This window comes from Sminthopsis crassicaudata, chromosome 3 (assembly GCF_048593235.1).
Source record: "Sminthopsis crassicaudata isolate SCR6 chromosome 3, ASM4859323v1, whole genome shotgun sequence".
Lineage (NCBI taxonomy): Eukaryota > Metazoa > Chordata > Mammalia > Dasyuromorphia > Dasyuridae > Sminthopsis > Sminthopsis crassicaudata.
Genome location: NC_133619.1, coordinates 473874822 through 473891076, shown reverse-complemented (window position 1 = coordinate 473891076; position 16255 = coordinate 473874822). Strand labels below are relative to the sequence as shown.

The 16255-nt window shown below is 34.1% G+C and overlaps 1 protein-coding gene across 1 annotated transcript in view; it reads left to right on the top strand.

Moving 5' to 3' along the window:
- The window catches only part of FRY (FRY microtubule binding protein), a 467849-nt gene that overhangs the window by 350186 nt on the left and 101408 nt on the right, over positions 1-16255 (top strand). Inside the window, 8 exon segments of the mRNA XM_074303532.1 lie at positions 1356-1615; positions 1896-2085; positions 3095-3219; positions 7887-7944; positions 8720-8811; positions 9022-9194; positions 12431-12591; positions 14174-14284. Coding sequence (XP_074159633.1) covers positions 1356-1615; positions 1896-2085; positions 3095-3219; positions 7887-7944; positions 8720-8811; positions 9022-9194; positions 12431-12591; positions 14174-14284 — 1170 coding nt within the window.

The following is a 16255-nucleotide window of genomic DNA, read 5'->3' as shown; positions in this document are numbered from 1 at the left end:
AAAATATTTTCAATATCCTTGTTTCTCTGTAGAACATTAATTGTGATCTGAAGTTATCTGTTGATGTATTTGATTCATAAATTAATTAACTCATACTATTTTAATTAGTATTTAATGAGTATTGTGCTAAGTGTAAATTAAGATCTAGTATATCTTCAAAGTACTTAGGATAATGCATTAACTTCTTGAACTGGGATAATAATATCATATGTAGGAACTCATGAAGTCCAAGAGATCTTGTATATCTAAGTATCCTACTTAGACTTTGTTAAGAGTTTCTCCAAAGGCAATGTAGTCTCTTGAAAAGAACACCAATTGAGATTATAACATGGAAGTCTATGAGTCATTTATTTTTTATTCACATCCTGACTTTGAAAATGATGAAATCTAGGAATTTCTTTATCTTCCAAGGTGATTTGAAATGTCTGACTTTGTGGTTTGGTGCCACAGGGTAAAAATAATAGAGTTCCAGATGAGAATCAGCTGCCTTGTTTTCTTGGAAATGCCAGGGAGAACAGCATTAATAAAAGCCATTCCACTTCATTGCTTCTCTAAGCTAAAAGAAAGAATATTGCCATGTGGGAAAAATAAAACTAATTCAGGGAGAAAATCAAGTGTTATAGAACTTATCATGACTCTATATAAGGCTATTAAGAAATTGAGTAGTAGATTTTCAGAATTTGCCATGCTTTAAAAGAATATCAAGAAAATTAAAGATATCATTTAAAGATAATACTTTCCCAAGACTGAACACTGTGTAATTATCATAACCAAGCTTGGCTCTGAAGAAAAGATGAGAAAAGTCACCTTTCTTCCTTCCCTGCCAAGGCAGGGGAATCTAGATACAGAATATTTTGTGTACTGTCAGATTGAGATAATGTATTGGTTCGTGTTACTAAACTGTTTTATTTCCTCCCTTTTTTATTCTTTGCCATGAAGGAGGATGTTTGAAAATGAAGGTTATGTAAAAATAAAGCAGGAAAAAAATCTTCAACATACAAAAAGAAACAATGGTATTTTGCCTTATTGACCCATTTGATTCATTTGATCATGCAGCAGATATTTTTACTGGATGCCTAATATACAGAAGAAGCTGTGTAGAGCACTTGCCCTAAGGGATTTATCATCTGGTTAAGTTAAGGCACACACATGCACACAGAATACAAGCCATGTATGAGAATTTCTATGAGACTGGCTCTCAGAATGTAGAGAAGACAGTAATCCCTTTTGACTGGTTAAGGCCATCTAAAAAGACATTTCGGAAGAGGGAGCTTTCAGGCTGGCCTTTGAGGAAGGGTAGGATTTGAAAGTCAGAAATAGCCTGATAACAAAATCTGGTTTTTTTCTACCAACAGGCAACATTACCACTGACTCACAACGTGGATTTGCAGTGGTTGGTAGAATGGAATGCGGTCCTGGTGAATAGCCATTATGATGTCAAAAGTCCCTCCCACGTCTGGATTTTTGCCCAGTCAGTCAAGGACCCCTGGGTTCTTTGCCTCTTCAGTTTCCTCAGGCAGGAGAACTTACCCAAGCACTGCCCCACAGCACTTAGCTATGCCTGGCCTTATGCTTTTACCAGGCTTCAGCTGGTGATGCCCTTGGTGGATCCGAAGTAAGTGGGTTACTGTGAATATTTTTCCATAATACTAATCCCTAACTAGAATTCCTTATCAGTTCCAAAGAAGACTAACAAAGGACTCTTTGCTCAGTAAAACTTTTATTTTCCATTTTCCGGTTATTTATGACTTTTTATTTATGACATATTAAGATTAAAATTTATTTATAACTCATTAACCTAATATGAGCGTTTAAATTTTTATTCATTTAATATCTGATATTCCTGAAAACCAAGAAAGTAGACTTCATTTTCATTTTTTTCTAAATATCTGCAGTAGTCCCATTAATGCAAAGAAAACCAGCACTGCCAGTAGTGGAGACAACTATGTTACCTTATGGAGAAATTACCTGATTCTTTGTTTTGGAGTTGCCAAACCCAGTATTATGAGCCCTGGTCATTTGCGAGCCTCTACACCTGAAATTATGGCGACAACTCCAGATGGCACCATGAGCTACGATAACAAGGTGACATGGCCTGCTCCCACAGAATGGTTTCACTATTTTTTGAGCTTTTGTCTAGATTCACAGGGCAAGTTGCAGTGTACCTGTTATTGGGACTATAGCACCAGAATCTCATCTTACATATTTCCAAATCACGCTGTGGTCCCGAGAATGCACAATAAAAAAACCTGATAATCAGAGAAATGAACATGCAAAAGTGTGAAGAATTTTTCCTAAAAGACTTCTGAGTGACTTATTGTCACTCTTGCATTTATCAGATATGGAGATTGGTGCTAGACTTAGGATTTCATTGATGGATGTAGGGAACTCATAAGTGAAGGAACTCCCTCTGCCAAGATAGGTCAAAACATTTTTTGCATTTGCACTGCAACCAGAGGTGTCAAACTCAAATACAAAGTAATAACTATAAATTAACATTATCTATGTTGTATTACATTTTTATTGATTTTGTTATACATTTCTCAGTTTATATTTCAGTCTGGTTCCTACTCTTTCGGGAATTTTCCAGGTTGACACCTCAGGCCCAGAGTACTGAAAGGTTACAGGTCACATAGCCAGCAGGTATCAAAGGCAGAGTTTAAATCTAAGTTCTTTCTGACTTTGAGGCAATTTGAGTAGATGGCTCTCAATACATTTATTAGAACCCTAAATTTCCATCTTGTGAACTTTATATTACATTTCCCTTTCCCCTCATTTACCATTTACTTTTATCCTAAGATATCCTTTAGTTAAGCTATTTGTAGATCTTGACAATAAAATCTCACCATGCTAGAATATTTCTTATGTATTGAGTTCATGGGAAACTACCATCATTGAGAATCCATGAGATTCTCTCCCAAGTTGGAAGGGAGCCTCCATGCTGTATTTAATTTTTTTCGTATTCCTTGAGTGTTGGTAATGCCTTGGGATATGATTCAGTGTTTTGAAATCTAAATAATTGTTTATTCATTCAATTGAAGACACTTTGAGTTAACACATTACCTTTTTTTCACTTTTAATCAACACTTTTTAGGTTATAGGAACCCCATCTGTGGGAGTTCTGTTGAAACAATTGGTACCTTTGATGAGACTTGAAAGCATTGAAATCACAGAGTCTCTGGTATTAGGATTTGGAAGAACAAACTCACTTGTTTTCAGGTACAGTGCTCAAATTGATATGATTTAAATTTTGACATTTTTCTATTTTAATAATACATTGTTTTACATTTGCTGTTTAAGTCAATTCATTTGTCGTTCGTGGCTGCATGGGCCCTGAGAGCTTGAAGATTTTACTCTGTTGACTTTATTTGGTTTTGGGATTGAGCAAGCCTTCCTAGCTTACTACTGCACTTCTCCATACACATTTAATTTTTAATCATCACTCCTTCATTTTTACAATGACTTATAATATATATAAAAAATGTTTCATTTTTTTCTCTAAGAAGTGAACTGAGAGTTCTGAGATTCTGAACTGGACTATAAAATAGTCCAAATAGCCAAACTTTCTCTTGCAAAAGCAATACATTTGTAAAGGGGAGTATCATAAAAAAAATTCAAACTTTGTATTATCTCAAAGAATCATAGAATTTCAGAGTGGGAGAAGACCTTCAAAGCCATCTGAACCACAGACTTTAAAAAATCCCCTCAACTCACAACAAAAATAATAGCTGACATTTATATAGCACTTTTAAAATTTGCAAAATGCTTCACATATTGCATTGTTTGATTTTTATAACATCCTTGTTTATTAGGTGTATTATTACTCCTATTGCGTAAAAGATTGAGAGAGAGGTTAAGTGACAAGTATGATGTCATGTAAGTTACTAAGAGTCTGAGGTGGTATTTGAACTGAAACAGTATTTGAATTCAGGTCTTGTGGGCTATAAGTCTGGTGCTCCTTTTTGTTAAATGAGCATTTATTAAGTACCCACTGTATGCCAGGCTCAGTGCTAAGCACTTTATAAATATTAGTTAATTTGACCCTCACAATCACGTTAGGAAGGTAAATGCTATTATTGTCCCCATTTTATATTTGAGAAAATTGAGGAATACAGGGATTAAGTGATTTACCTAGTCCCAGAGCTGGTCAGTGGCTAAAGACACACTGGAACTCAAATTTTCTTGACTCCAGGCCTGGTGCTCCCTGATAAGTGGTGGTATATAAGTTTGAGAACTTCCAGTGAAGTTTCTGATTGCTTCAATGAAGCAGGTCAGCGTAGGGGAAAACAAAATGAAATATTTTCCAAACTCTTTGTAGAAGTAGAAAAAATGGCTCTTAGAAGTATAAAAGAAATAATAGTTATTTCAAAAGTAAAGTTTGATTGTGAAAGTTAGAAGCTAAAGGTGGATCTAAAGAAAAAATGGGGCAGTTGCAAAAGACTTGTTATAATCATCAGGTTTAGGGAATTTTCCCTTTTAAAAAAATAATATTATGACTATACATATATAATCTAAATTTGGAACTCAAAAATTTTTAAAACAAATGTTAAAAATTATTTTACATGTAATTAGAAAAATAAGTTATAACTTTTTAAAAGAAAAATAAACGTTTAAAAAAGATTATGAGTTCTGGTTAGCATGAATTATTGGAAACCTTCTAGACTCCCTATCAGAAGATATAGATATAAGTCCCAGTTCTACTGTTGAGTGGCTCTGTGACCTTGAATTTCCTTCCTTTCCTTAACTTAGTTTACTCATCTGTAAAATACATTCCGTAGACTCAAAGAGCAGGACTTCCTTTAATTTTGCTAATTTAAAGATGACAGAGTTAGACTAAATGATCTCTGAAATTCCTTTCAGCTTTTAATGTTCTAAAAAGCTGTGGTTCTTTGTTACTGAAGTACCAGTTAATCGGACTTTTCTTCTAGATGATTAAGGACAAAGACATAAAGATATAACACTCACAAGAATAGTGCATTAGTTGTAAAAAAAAAAAAAAAAAAAAAAAAAAAGCTAAGATTTTTCATATGCTTTTCAATATTACTGAGACATAGGAGACCATTATTTTTATCCCCATTCTTTTTAATGAGAAAATTGTAGTGCATTAAGTCTTGTGATTTACCATCTGAGGCTCTATCTATAAAGTCCTCAAAACATTTAAAAAATCCAAAAGTTCCCACATATTCAGATGTCTGGCTTAAAAGAGATAAAATATCTGAATAGTTGTCTGAAAATTTGTTTTTCATTGATGCAACTATCCACCCCCAGTTCTGGTCACTTCATTGTGTTCACATTGCTATTTAGAAATAATTTACCTTTTAGGAAATAATTCAATAATTTAATGCAATCTAAGATTCAAGGACAAGAGACTCATTACAACTGAAAGTTTATCACATAGAATATATGATATGGTATTGTTATGTTATCAGTATTATAATATAGTAATCTGTTATTGTTATTTTAGATGTTATCTAAATCTAATATCTAATCTAAAACTAATATCTAAATATTAGTATTAGTTATTATAAGTATTATGTTATATGTAATAGGTATTTTGTTATAGTATTATAGGTATTATAGTATGTTGTGGGTATTTTGTTATAGTTACTTTAGATAATAGTATATTAGGAATTAGTTATTATAGGTATGTTATAGTACATTATAGGTATTTTGTTATAGTTTTATTAGGGATTAGTTATAAGTATTGTGCTATAGTATATATTATAGGTATTTTTCTCTGTAAGAAACAAAACTGTTTCCTGTGGTGTATATTCCGGTATCTCTGATAACTCCTCTCACAGTTCAATTGAGAAAATTTCTTGACTGAAGTATCAAAGACAGTATTAAAACAGCAGACCCACAGGCAGATTCCCCCTAAACCATACTATAGTCAGTGTTAATTGGAGTATTTTTTCATTGGGACACTCTAGCACTTCAAAATCAAACAAACAAGTATAGCTTGGGACCAACTTTATACTTTGCATAAAAAATTCTAGAGTTAATAGGAAATATTAAAATATCTGATTTACATACAGCCATTGCTTTGGTTTAAGCCCTCATTACCTCTCATCTGAGCTATTGAAAGTCCTCTGCCTTGTCTCTCTGCAACCCAGCCCATCCTCCATCTAGCTACCCAAGTTGCTTTTCTGAAGTCCATCTCTCTCTCCCTCCTTCCCTCTCTCCCTTTCTCCCTCTCTCTCTCTCTCCCTTCTTCTCTCTCTCTCTCCCTGTCTTTCTCTTCTCTTCTCTTCTCTTCTCTTCTCTTCTCTTCTCTTCTCTTCTCTTCTCTTCTCTTCTCTTCTCTTCTCTTCTCTTCTCTTCTCTTCTCTTCTCTTCTCTTCTCTCTCTCTCTCTCTCTCTCTCTCTCTCTCTCTCTCTCTCTCTCTCTCTCTCTCACACACACACACACACACACACACACACACACACACACACACACACAAATTTGGCATGTGAAGCTCTTCACAGCCTCACTCTTCATGCCCTTCATATCCTTCTTACTAGCCTGCACTCACTCTGAGATCCGGCTGCGTTGGTCCCATCACTGCTGCACCCCCCTCTCACAGGCTCTTTCTGCCATCTGCAGGCCCTTATACCCAGAGCACTCTGTTCCCCTTACTTCCACCTCAGTTTCTCCGACTTTTTCAAGATTTAATGCCACAAGGTGGACCTAGCTCCTAATGAACATGCCAGGAGGCCTTAACTCTGAAAATAGCTTGAATGCCTCTAGTCCCTCCTATTAGATGTGAACTCCCCGAGAGTGGAGTTTGGGGTATTGTTGGTTTTTTTCTTTGTATCTTCTTTATCTAGCACTGTGCCAGATATAGAGTGACTGCTTAATAATGAATGCTTATTTACTCATTATAGGATAGCTAGGTGATAGAGTGGATATCAAATTCTTTAGTTTTGGTAAAATCTCAGTGTGTTTAAATCTAAACCCAATTTATTTTTCTTCTTGATTCAAAGTTCATTAGGTTACAACTAAAGAGCTAATGAAATATGTTAATGATAACTGACAAGTAGCACTATGTAAAAAGTGACTAGGTGGCCCAGTGGATAGAGCACTGAGACTGAAGTCAGGAAGACTTGAGTTCAAATCCAGTCCCAGACACTTAGTAGATGTGTGACCTTGGACAAGGTGCTTAAGCTTATTGGCCTTTGTTTCCTTATCTGTGAAGTGGTCTGAAGAAGGAGATATCAAATCACTCTAGTTTATCTTTGCCAAGAAAACCCTAATGGGATCACAGAGTAGTCAACTATGACTGAATGACTAAAAAACAACAAATTAACTGACTGCCTTACTGGAGCCTAACCCTCAAAGAACTTGGTGTCAAATTAAGAAATGAAGAAGGGATCAGATCTGAGATTTTTTTTTTAAGAAAAATCAAATATAGGAAAGAAACAGATATTGAAAAATGAACTTGTTTTCAGTAGTCATAATCATAATAATTACTTTGATAGATTTATTATTGCCTATAATATTTTTGAGACAAAATGTCTTAATTAATATATGGAGCTTGCCTGAAAGCTAGGAAGACCTGGCTCAGTTGCTTCCCATAATACATACTGGCTATGAGATCCTGGGCAAATCTATGAATAGACCAATTGTTATTCCTGGACAATTCTTTAAGAACAGAAGTCTCAGAAAAGGTGCTACACTGCATTGGTAAAGGGCATCTCTTCTAGGAGTTCTCTATGCCATTGACATTATTTTTCCAGTCCCTCTCCTTTAATGCATATATAATTTTTGCCACAATAATCCCATAAAGAAGGTAGGGCAATTATCACTCCCCCTATTTTATAACATGATCACCCTCATTATTCATAGTGACGGATGTTGTTTTTGTTTTGTTTTATTTTGTTGATTTTTATTCTTTTTCCTTCAGAGAATTGGTAGAAGAGCTCCATCCATTAATGAAAGAAGCATTAGAGCGAAGACCTGAAGTAAGTTTAAATGATCAGCACCTTGGTTTGCTTTAGATACTTCTGTAAAGTGAAATGCAGTGAAGTCAGCATTGGAAAACATAGACTTGACATTAGCAATAAACCACACCATTTTTTATTTGTTTCTTTTGTGGGGTAAAGAAGTTTCTCAGCATTCAATGAACATTCATTATGACATAATTCCTGTTCTCAAAAATCATATGCCCTAAAATTAGAAAAGCAACATATTTCAATAATATGAATAATAAATTGTTTCATTGTTTATTGAATTGAGGCTTTCGGGTTTGGGACTGACCTTGGGAGTTCCCTATGTGTTTATGTTTTTCAGAGGAGAGAACAGAGTGGGAAATACAACATTATAAGGTGCAAATAAGGGGTCAATCTGCACTGGTAGAAAAAACTCCTCATCTGAAAATTCTTCCCCATTATATTACGGTCTAGTTAAGAAAAATATGTAGTAGTCCCCCACAAAAATCAGTCCCCATCTTGCAAATGAGACCAATTAAGTTATAATATTTCTGTTTTATAAATATTTATTGGGGAAATATTATATGATCTCCATTACCTCCCATTCTCTAATGGCCTTATTATAGAAAACATTTTCCATTAAGATTAAGTTGGCAGAAAAATAAATGCACATCACTTTTTAGATTTAGAAAAATTAGCATGACTGGATTATTATTGTGACTGCCCTTCTTTAATACATTTGGTTTCTGCTATATTTTGGATATGTTTTTGAATGTGTTCATGAGGTATGTGATCTCCTCTTAAACAGAACAAGAAACGGCGAGAAAGGCGGGATTTACTAAGGCTCCAGCTGCTGAGAATTTTTGAGCTTCTTGCAGATGCAGGTGTGATAAGTGACAGGTAAGGTCATGATTGCCCTGAGCAGTCACCTTTTCCATTTTGTGATCTCATTTTTCACTGTTTCCCTGCATATTTCTAAGACTGGGAAAGGGGTGTTTGTATACTGGGAAGGGCAACAGACTTAGTTAAGATCAATGGTTGAAGCTTCACTGTAGAATTTATTTCCCTGATAAGGACTTGTCTAAGAGCTTCAATTCTCCTTCATTCTAGCACCAATGGAGCTTTAGAGCGAGACACACTAGCACTCGGAGCTTTGTTCTTGGAATATGTTGACTTGACTCGAATGCTGCTTGAGGCTGAAAATGATAAGGAGGTTGAAATTCTCAAAGACATCCGAGCCCATTTCAGTGCAATGATAGCCAACTTAATTCAGTGTGTTCCAGGTAAAGTGATAAACCACCATGTGTTGCCCTGTATACTTGAAACATTTTTACCCTCTTTTGCCTCTGTGTACCTCAGGGATGGATGAGAGTGGTTTATTTATTTTTGGACAGTCGGAAGTGCCAACAAGAACAGATTGCAGCAATTGAAGACAGAGTTGGAGAGAGAACAATAGTGAATCAATTTGACTTTGTGTTTTTCTTGTTATTTCTGTCCTTTGTTTTGGTTCCCATCTGAAATAAAGAACTTGTGTGATTTCGATAGGAAGGAACTCATTCAAAGAAAGCTTTTGGAGAGGCTGTGTGTTATGTTTAGTTTAGTTTTTATCTTGTTCTTATTGAGATAACGTCTTAATGTCATTTCAGCAAAATTCTTAGTTTCTAGCCAATAAGTATAGTTGACAAAAAAGCCATAGTTTCTGTTTTATATTTTAGGAAGTTCTACATTTTGATTATTGTTACATGGTTAAACAAAATTCTCTGTCAGATCAAATGACTATAAAAGAAATCCAAACTGAACAAGAAGACTCATGAGGTTTAAAAAAGACAGTCAGTTCAACAAAAAATAAAGTAGTCACATCAATGAAAAAGTCAGTCAAGATTATAGAAGGGTTTTTTGGGGGGGAGGGAAAACAGAGGGAAATGGGGGGAGTTGTCATAGTTTATATACAACAATCCTTGGTTAAAAGTTTCACTTTAGGACTCACTGTTTTGGTGCCTTGCAAATATAGCTTTAATGTAGTATAATTGAAAAAACATTAGATTTTAAAGCAGAAGGTATGGGTTGATGTCCTGGCTCTGTCACTTCCTAGCTATGTGACCTTGTACAAGTCACTAAACATAGTAAACATGTGGTTGAATGGCCAGTACCAAAAAGCACTTAACATTTATTAATGGGTTATTTATTACTTTTAAGTACTTAAAAGTACTTATTAATGTCAATTTGGAATAAAGAATAGTGAAGAGCTCTGACCTTGACCTTGGATTTATCCATGTTTTTATCAATGACTTGGATGAGGCATACGTAACTTGTCCAACGTGCATTTGACACAAAATCTAGTGTGATAATTACCATGGTGGTTAACAGTCAGAATCAAAAATCTCAGTACAAACTATAACATGGACTAAATTTAATGGGGGATAAATGTAAAGTTTACATTTGACTTCAAAAAGTCAACCTCCAGATTACAATTTGGTAAAAGTGTGGCAATAATAATTTTAGGAGATTGAAAATTTAATATAAATACATGGAAACCAGCAAAGGTAATGCTGTCTTGGGATGCATTAAAAATGGTTCAATGTGCAGAACAAGAGAGTAGCAATTCTGCTGTATTTGGCTCCAGTCAGACCACATCTGGAGTTTTGTATTGGAAAGAAGGAAGAAAAAAAGGAAGGAAGGCAGGCAGGCTGGCTTTATCAAGCACTATTTTTTTTTATTCATTTATTTCTAAACCTCTTTTCTTCCTTCTATGTGGAGCACTTTTTTTTTTTAAATTATGATGGGCTCTAAGGAACTGTTAAATGAAATTTTATGAATTGCCTATTTTAAATAAATAGATTGTAATTACTGAAAGTAAATTTTGAGTATGAACCAAAGAGATAAAAGGCTAAAGGAGGAAAAAATGGTGCCTCAAACTTTGCTGGGGGAAGAGAAATCTATGAAGCACCTATGTGTCAAGCAATGTGCTAAGCACTTTTAAAAATAATACTCATTTGTCCCTCACAACAACTCTGGAAAATAGGTATTTATCCCCATTTTACATTTGAAAAAACTGAGGCAAACTGGTTAAGTGATTTGCCCAGTTGCTTAAGTGTGAGAGGCTGGATTTGAACTTAGGTCTCCCTGACTTCAGGCCTAGTACTTTATCCAATGAATTATCTAGCTCCGAAGAGTTCTCTAGTTATGGACACTGAAAAACTGAAACCTTTTTAGAGGGGCACAACCAAGATGGAGATCCTGCTGATTAAATGGAACTAGTGATCATCAGTCTAGAGAAGACTAAGGATATGTGACTGCCATGAAAAATTTGCCAATCTGCCATGTAAAAGAAAATATATTTTTGGTCTGCCTGGACCCAGAACAAGAAGCAATGGATAGAAGCTGAAGAGAAACAGATTTGAGTTTGATGTAAGGAAAAGCTTCCTAACAATTGGTATTCTAATTAGAGTTGTCCAAAAACAGCATGACTGCTTCAAGTAGATCCCAGTCTATGGAGATGTTCAAATAAAGATTAGAGGCAACCAAGATGAACAGAATGATAAAAGGAATTCTTAGATGTGTAGTAAACTAGCTGGCCTTGGAGGTCCTTTCCAACTCAGAGATTCTCTAATTCTCTGGGGCTAAATTTTCTTATTTATAAAATGGGCATGATAATATTCTACCCATCTAACAGCATCATTATGGGGTTCAAATGAGTTAATACATATAAGTCCACTATAAAACTATGAAATGATATGCAAATGTTAGCTACTATTATTATTATTAAGTTGGAATGTTATTAATGACAGTGTATAGTTGGAATATTATTAGTTGTGCTTATTTTATATAAACATATAATACATATCTGCCCACAATTATTATTATTATAGGCAATCAAAACAGGTTTTTTTTCTTCTTTAGCCTTTTATCTCTTTGGTTCAGACTCAAAATTTACTTTCAGTAATTACAACCTATTTATTTAAAATAGGAAATTCATAAAATTTCATTTAACAGTTCCTTAGATCCCATCATAATTTTTAAAAAATGCTCCACATAGAAGGAAGAAAAGAGGTTTAGAAATAAATGAATAAAAAAAAACATTTATAAGGCACTATCTATCTGCCAAACTATAAATAGAAAAACTGAGAAAGTCCCTGCTTTCAAGGAGATCACATTCTAATTGGAGAAAATATGTAAAAGAAAATTCAGGCATGAAGTAAGTTGAAAAATTCAGAAGTCTTAAAGGCACAGAAGTAGAGCAGGTAACAAGCAGAGTCTAGAGACCATCTGAAGGTACCAGTTTTTTGGGGGTTTTTTGTTTGTTTGTTTGTTTAGTATTATTTCTCACTACCTTGGGCATTAAGGGAAATTATGTACAAAAGTAAGAGAAAAGAACACCTATGTCTTTCAGTAGTCTTGTTTAATGTTGTAGAATGTTGTATAAGCTAAAGACATTTTTTATTTGGTATATTTCTTTACTTTTCTAAACCATGAAATATATGTACTGTGAGGGCTCAGACTGCACTGTTTCATTCCCCAGTTCACCACAGAAGATTTCTCTTCCCCCAGCAAAGTTTGAGGCACCATCTCTTCATCTTGTTTAGCCAGTGGGCAGGACCTTTCAGTATTATGTTCACACCTCTGGACCGTTACAGTGATAGAAATCACCAGATTACAAGATACCAGTATTGTGCATTAAAGGTAGGTAGTTGTCTTTTTCTTATTGTGAATTGTTACAGTCTTATTTTTTTAAAAGCTCAAGAACTTTGCTAGGAAAATATCCATAAGATGTAGGTTTATGTTTTTGAAAATCCAGGATTACATCAATGAGGGGATATCTTCCACCATGAAAACCCCATCATTGTTCGGTTGACTATTTCTTGAGCTGTTTATTGTCAAAAATTTCATGACCTAGTATATGACTTTCTGAGAACTCATCTGAGCTGGTCCTCGGGATAACCCTTAGGCCTATACTTGAAGTCTTTCAGTCTGATAATACATTCTAGTAGTTATACCCCATTCAGGTTCATCTCTAGGCCATGAGCAAACATCAAAAACATAATGTGTATGTCTATATTGTATTGTGGATATGTATGTGTGTATAAAAGTGCATATACACAAATATGTATACATATGTCTATATAAATATATATTATATACATACCTAGAATTGTTCCCTGCCTCAAATGTGCCCAACTTTAATACTTTATCAGTTTTTCTAAATAATATCAAGCTCAATGATGGACAGAAACAACTACACCCAGAGAAGGAACACTGGGAAGTGAATGTAAACTGTTAGAACTACTGTCTATCTACCCAGATTACTTATACCTTCGGAATCTAATACTTAATGTGCAACAAGAAAATTGGATTTACACACATATATTGTATCTAGGTTATATTGTAACACATGTAAAATGTATGGGATTGCCTGTCATCAAGGGGAGGGAGTAGAGGGAGGGAGGGGATAATTTGTAAAAATGAATATAAGGGATAATGTTATAAAAAAAAAAAAAAAAGTACTCATGCATATATACTGTCAAAAAAAAATTTAAATAAAATTAAAAAAAAATAAAGTCACTTAAAAATCTTCAAAAAATAAATAAATAAATAAATATCAAGCATTTTTCTTTTCTACAGTGGCTAAATATTCATTATCCAAACAAAATTTTAAAAACTCATATTCTGTTTATAAAGAAATGGTGTGTTATAGTGGATCTCAATAACTAGCTTCAGAATCAGAAAACTTATGTTCAAATCCTCTCTCTGACACATACTGACTATGTGATCCTGAGGTTGTCCTCATTAACACTTTAAAGTGAGGAACACTTTAAAGTGATTGGCCTACATTAGTGGAGGGAGTTTCCTCCCCTGAGAGTTCATATACCACTGATCTGCTCCCCCCCAGAAGTCCCTCTATTTCCAGAATCCCTTAATTGCAAATTGTTTGCTCAAAGTCCTTTTTCTTTTAATTACCAAGAAATAATCATTAAATTTGGAATGTCTTACTCTCTCACTAAGTCTAGTTAAAACCATAAAAAATATATATTCTTTAAGCAAATGGATCGCTTTTATTAAAGGGCTAAAATTTAGGGTCTGACATTTGATAGTTGGATTAACTAAGGAATGTTTTAAGACAGTTATATTGCTTCAGATGATCTCATAAATTATACATCTAAGCTCTTTTTTAAGACGGCTTAGTAGATTCAACCAAATGTCAATAAGAATATGTAACTTTACTAAGCCTCAATCTTACCTCTGTATCTCTATTTTTTATTATTAGGCTATGTCAGCAGTACTGTGCTGTGGCCCTGTTTTTGACAATGTGGGCCTTTCCCCAGATGGCTATCTGTACAAATGGCTTGACAACATTCTGGCTTGTCAAGATTTACGAGTAAGTAGCTGCTTTATTTTAAAATCTGTTTTGTATTTTGTCCTATCAAGTTCTTGAGAATTGTAAGCAGTTTTCTTTATTACTTCTAAAACAAAACTCATCACTCTATTGCAGGCATTTAAGTGGTTTCTGTTATATTCCAACATCAAGTCACTTTAAGGGGTTGAAATTTCATTTAGTGAAAGCTTATTGTTTTTCTCTCTGTGTCTATATTAGTTATCATTTTAATATGACACTATTTTCAAGTGCATTACAAAAATAAAATGAGTTTTTATCTACTGTTAAGTGCCTAGTCAAGGTTATCAACCAAAAAGTAAAACTGATTGAGTTGATTTGATCTCCCTTGTAAGAGTTTCATCCTACATAGCACTCTCCTCTGCTTCTAGGTCTTAGGAGTAAGAAAATGACTTTTATTTCTTTCTCTGTCATAGCCATTGCTAACAAAGACAAAATAGCAAGTATATAGGCTTTAGATGGAAGCAAAATTTTTTTAAAATTTTAAATTTGTTAATTGAAGGGAAAAAGGCCACAAGTTATAGCTTCTAGATCTGTTTTGAACAAACATAGAAATCAATTTTATTATGTTTAGAAGTATTTCTGCAACCATCATTTAATCTGTTATTAATTCATCACATTTAATAATAATAAGAGATTCTTATAAAAAGAAAGACCCTTGAATATTATCATTTTTGTTTTCAAATAGTGAAAAAGACATGCTTATAGATAATGCCTTATAATCAAACTAATGAACAATATTCCCTCCATTGTTTTAAGCTCAAAGTATAGTTATGTTACATGAACTACAGACCACATGTGAGCACAGCTTAGTGTTGTAATCAAATAGAATTTACAACAAAATTAATCTACCTATACATGTGATAAAATATTTGATGATATGCCTAAAGGTTATTGTGCTGTATGGTAATTTAGCAAATTGAAGTTTAACAAGTTTTCTTTTTTCTTTGTTAGTATCTATAAATGTCAGCAATATTTACATTTTTCCTTTTCATAAGCTAATTAATCCCTCCTTTAACACATACTTAATTGCCCAAGCAGACACAAACAAATGCACTAACACAGACACTGTTTATTATAAAACAGTTGCTTAATCAATGGTTTAAATGGAACAACCAAAATTTTATGGACCCTCTTCCCAAAAGGATGGAAAGAAAGAAAAGAGACCCAGATTCGGGAATAATGAAGATTCAGGGTACCAGCATAAGAGAAGAAAAAGAGCACAGTATAAGTGAATCCTAGGAATCTTAGGACATATTCAAGCAAAATAGAATTCAGTTTCTAGGTCTTGTAGAAGAGATGATCTACTGCTCCCCATTCACACACACACAACCAATTGGAGTTCAGATACATTCATGTTAAAGTGTAAAAGACTAATATTAAATAGACAAGAGGCTAATGGTGGGCTGAAGTAGAGAACAGAAGGCAAAATTAGCTTGGCGCTTTGGCATCTAATCATTTGTCTCCCCCGATACTGCCACCACCAGCATTTTGTCACTACATGTCCTTCCAGCAGTCATTTTCTTCTGAGATTTTATAGTACTCTCAGAAAATTGATCTTAGAAGCCAGAAAACAAAATGGATAGGTGTTTCCAGTCCTTTAAAAGCCAGAAGGAAGAGTTTGAAAGTTTTCTATATCAATGAAATTATAGATCATAAACCTAATTATACTACTTCTGTGTACTTTCAGAGTTCAAAAAATAGAGTAAATTTCATTGAGTGCATCCTATATATTTCTCTGCATAAAAGTCAAATTTAATTGTAATCTTTTCTTATTGTTATTGATGAGGTCTAGAATTGGGATACCTAAATGAAATTAGGGTTTAATTGAGGTCTAGTGGCAGGTTCGGGGTACAGGAAGTCAAATAGATTTCCCCTGTAACCCCTTTGCATTCAGCGCAAGGATACAGAGTTAAATGAGGTCTAGTAGAGGCACAAGAGTCCCCTGTAAAGGAA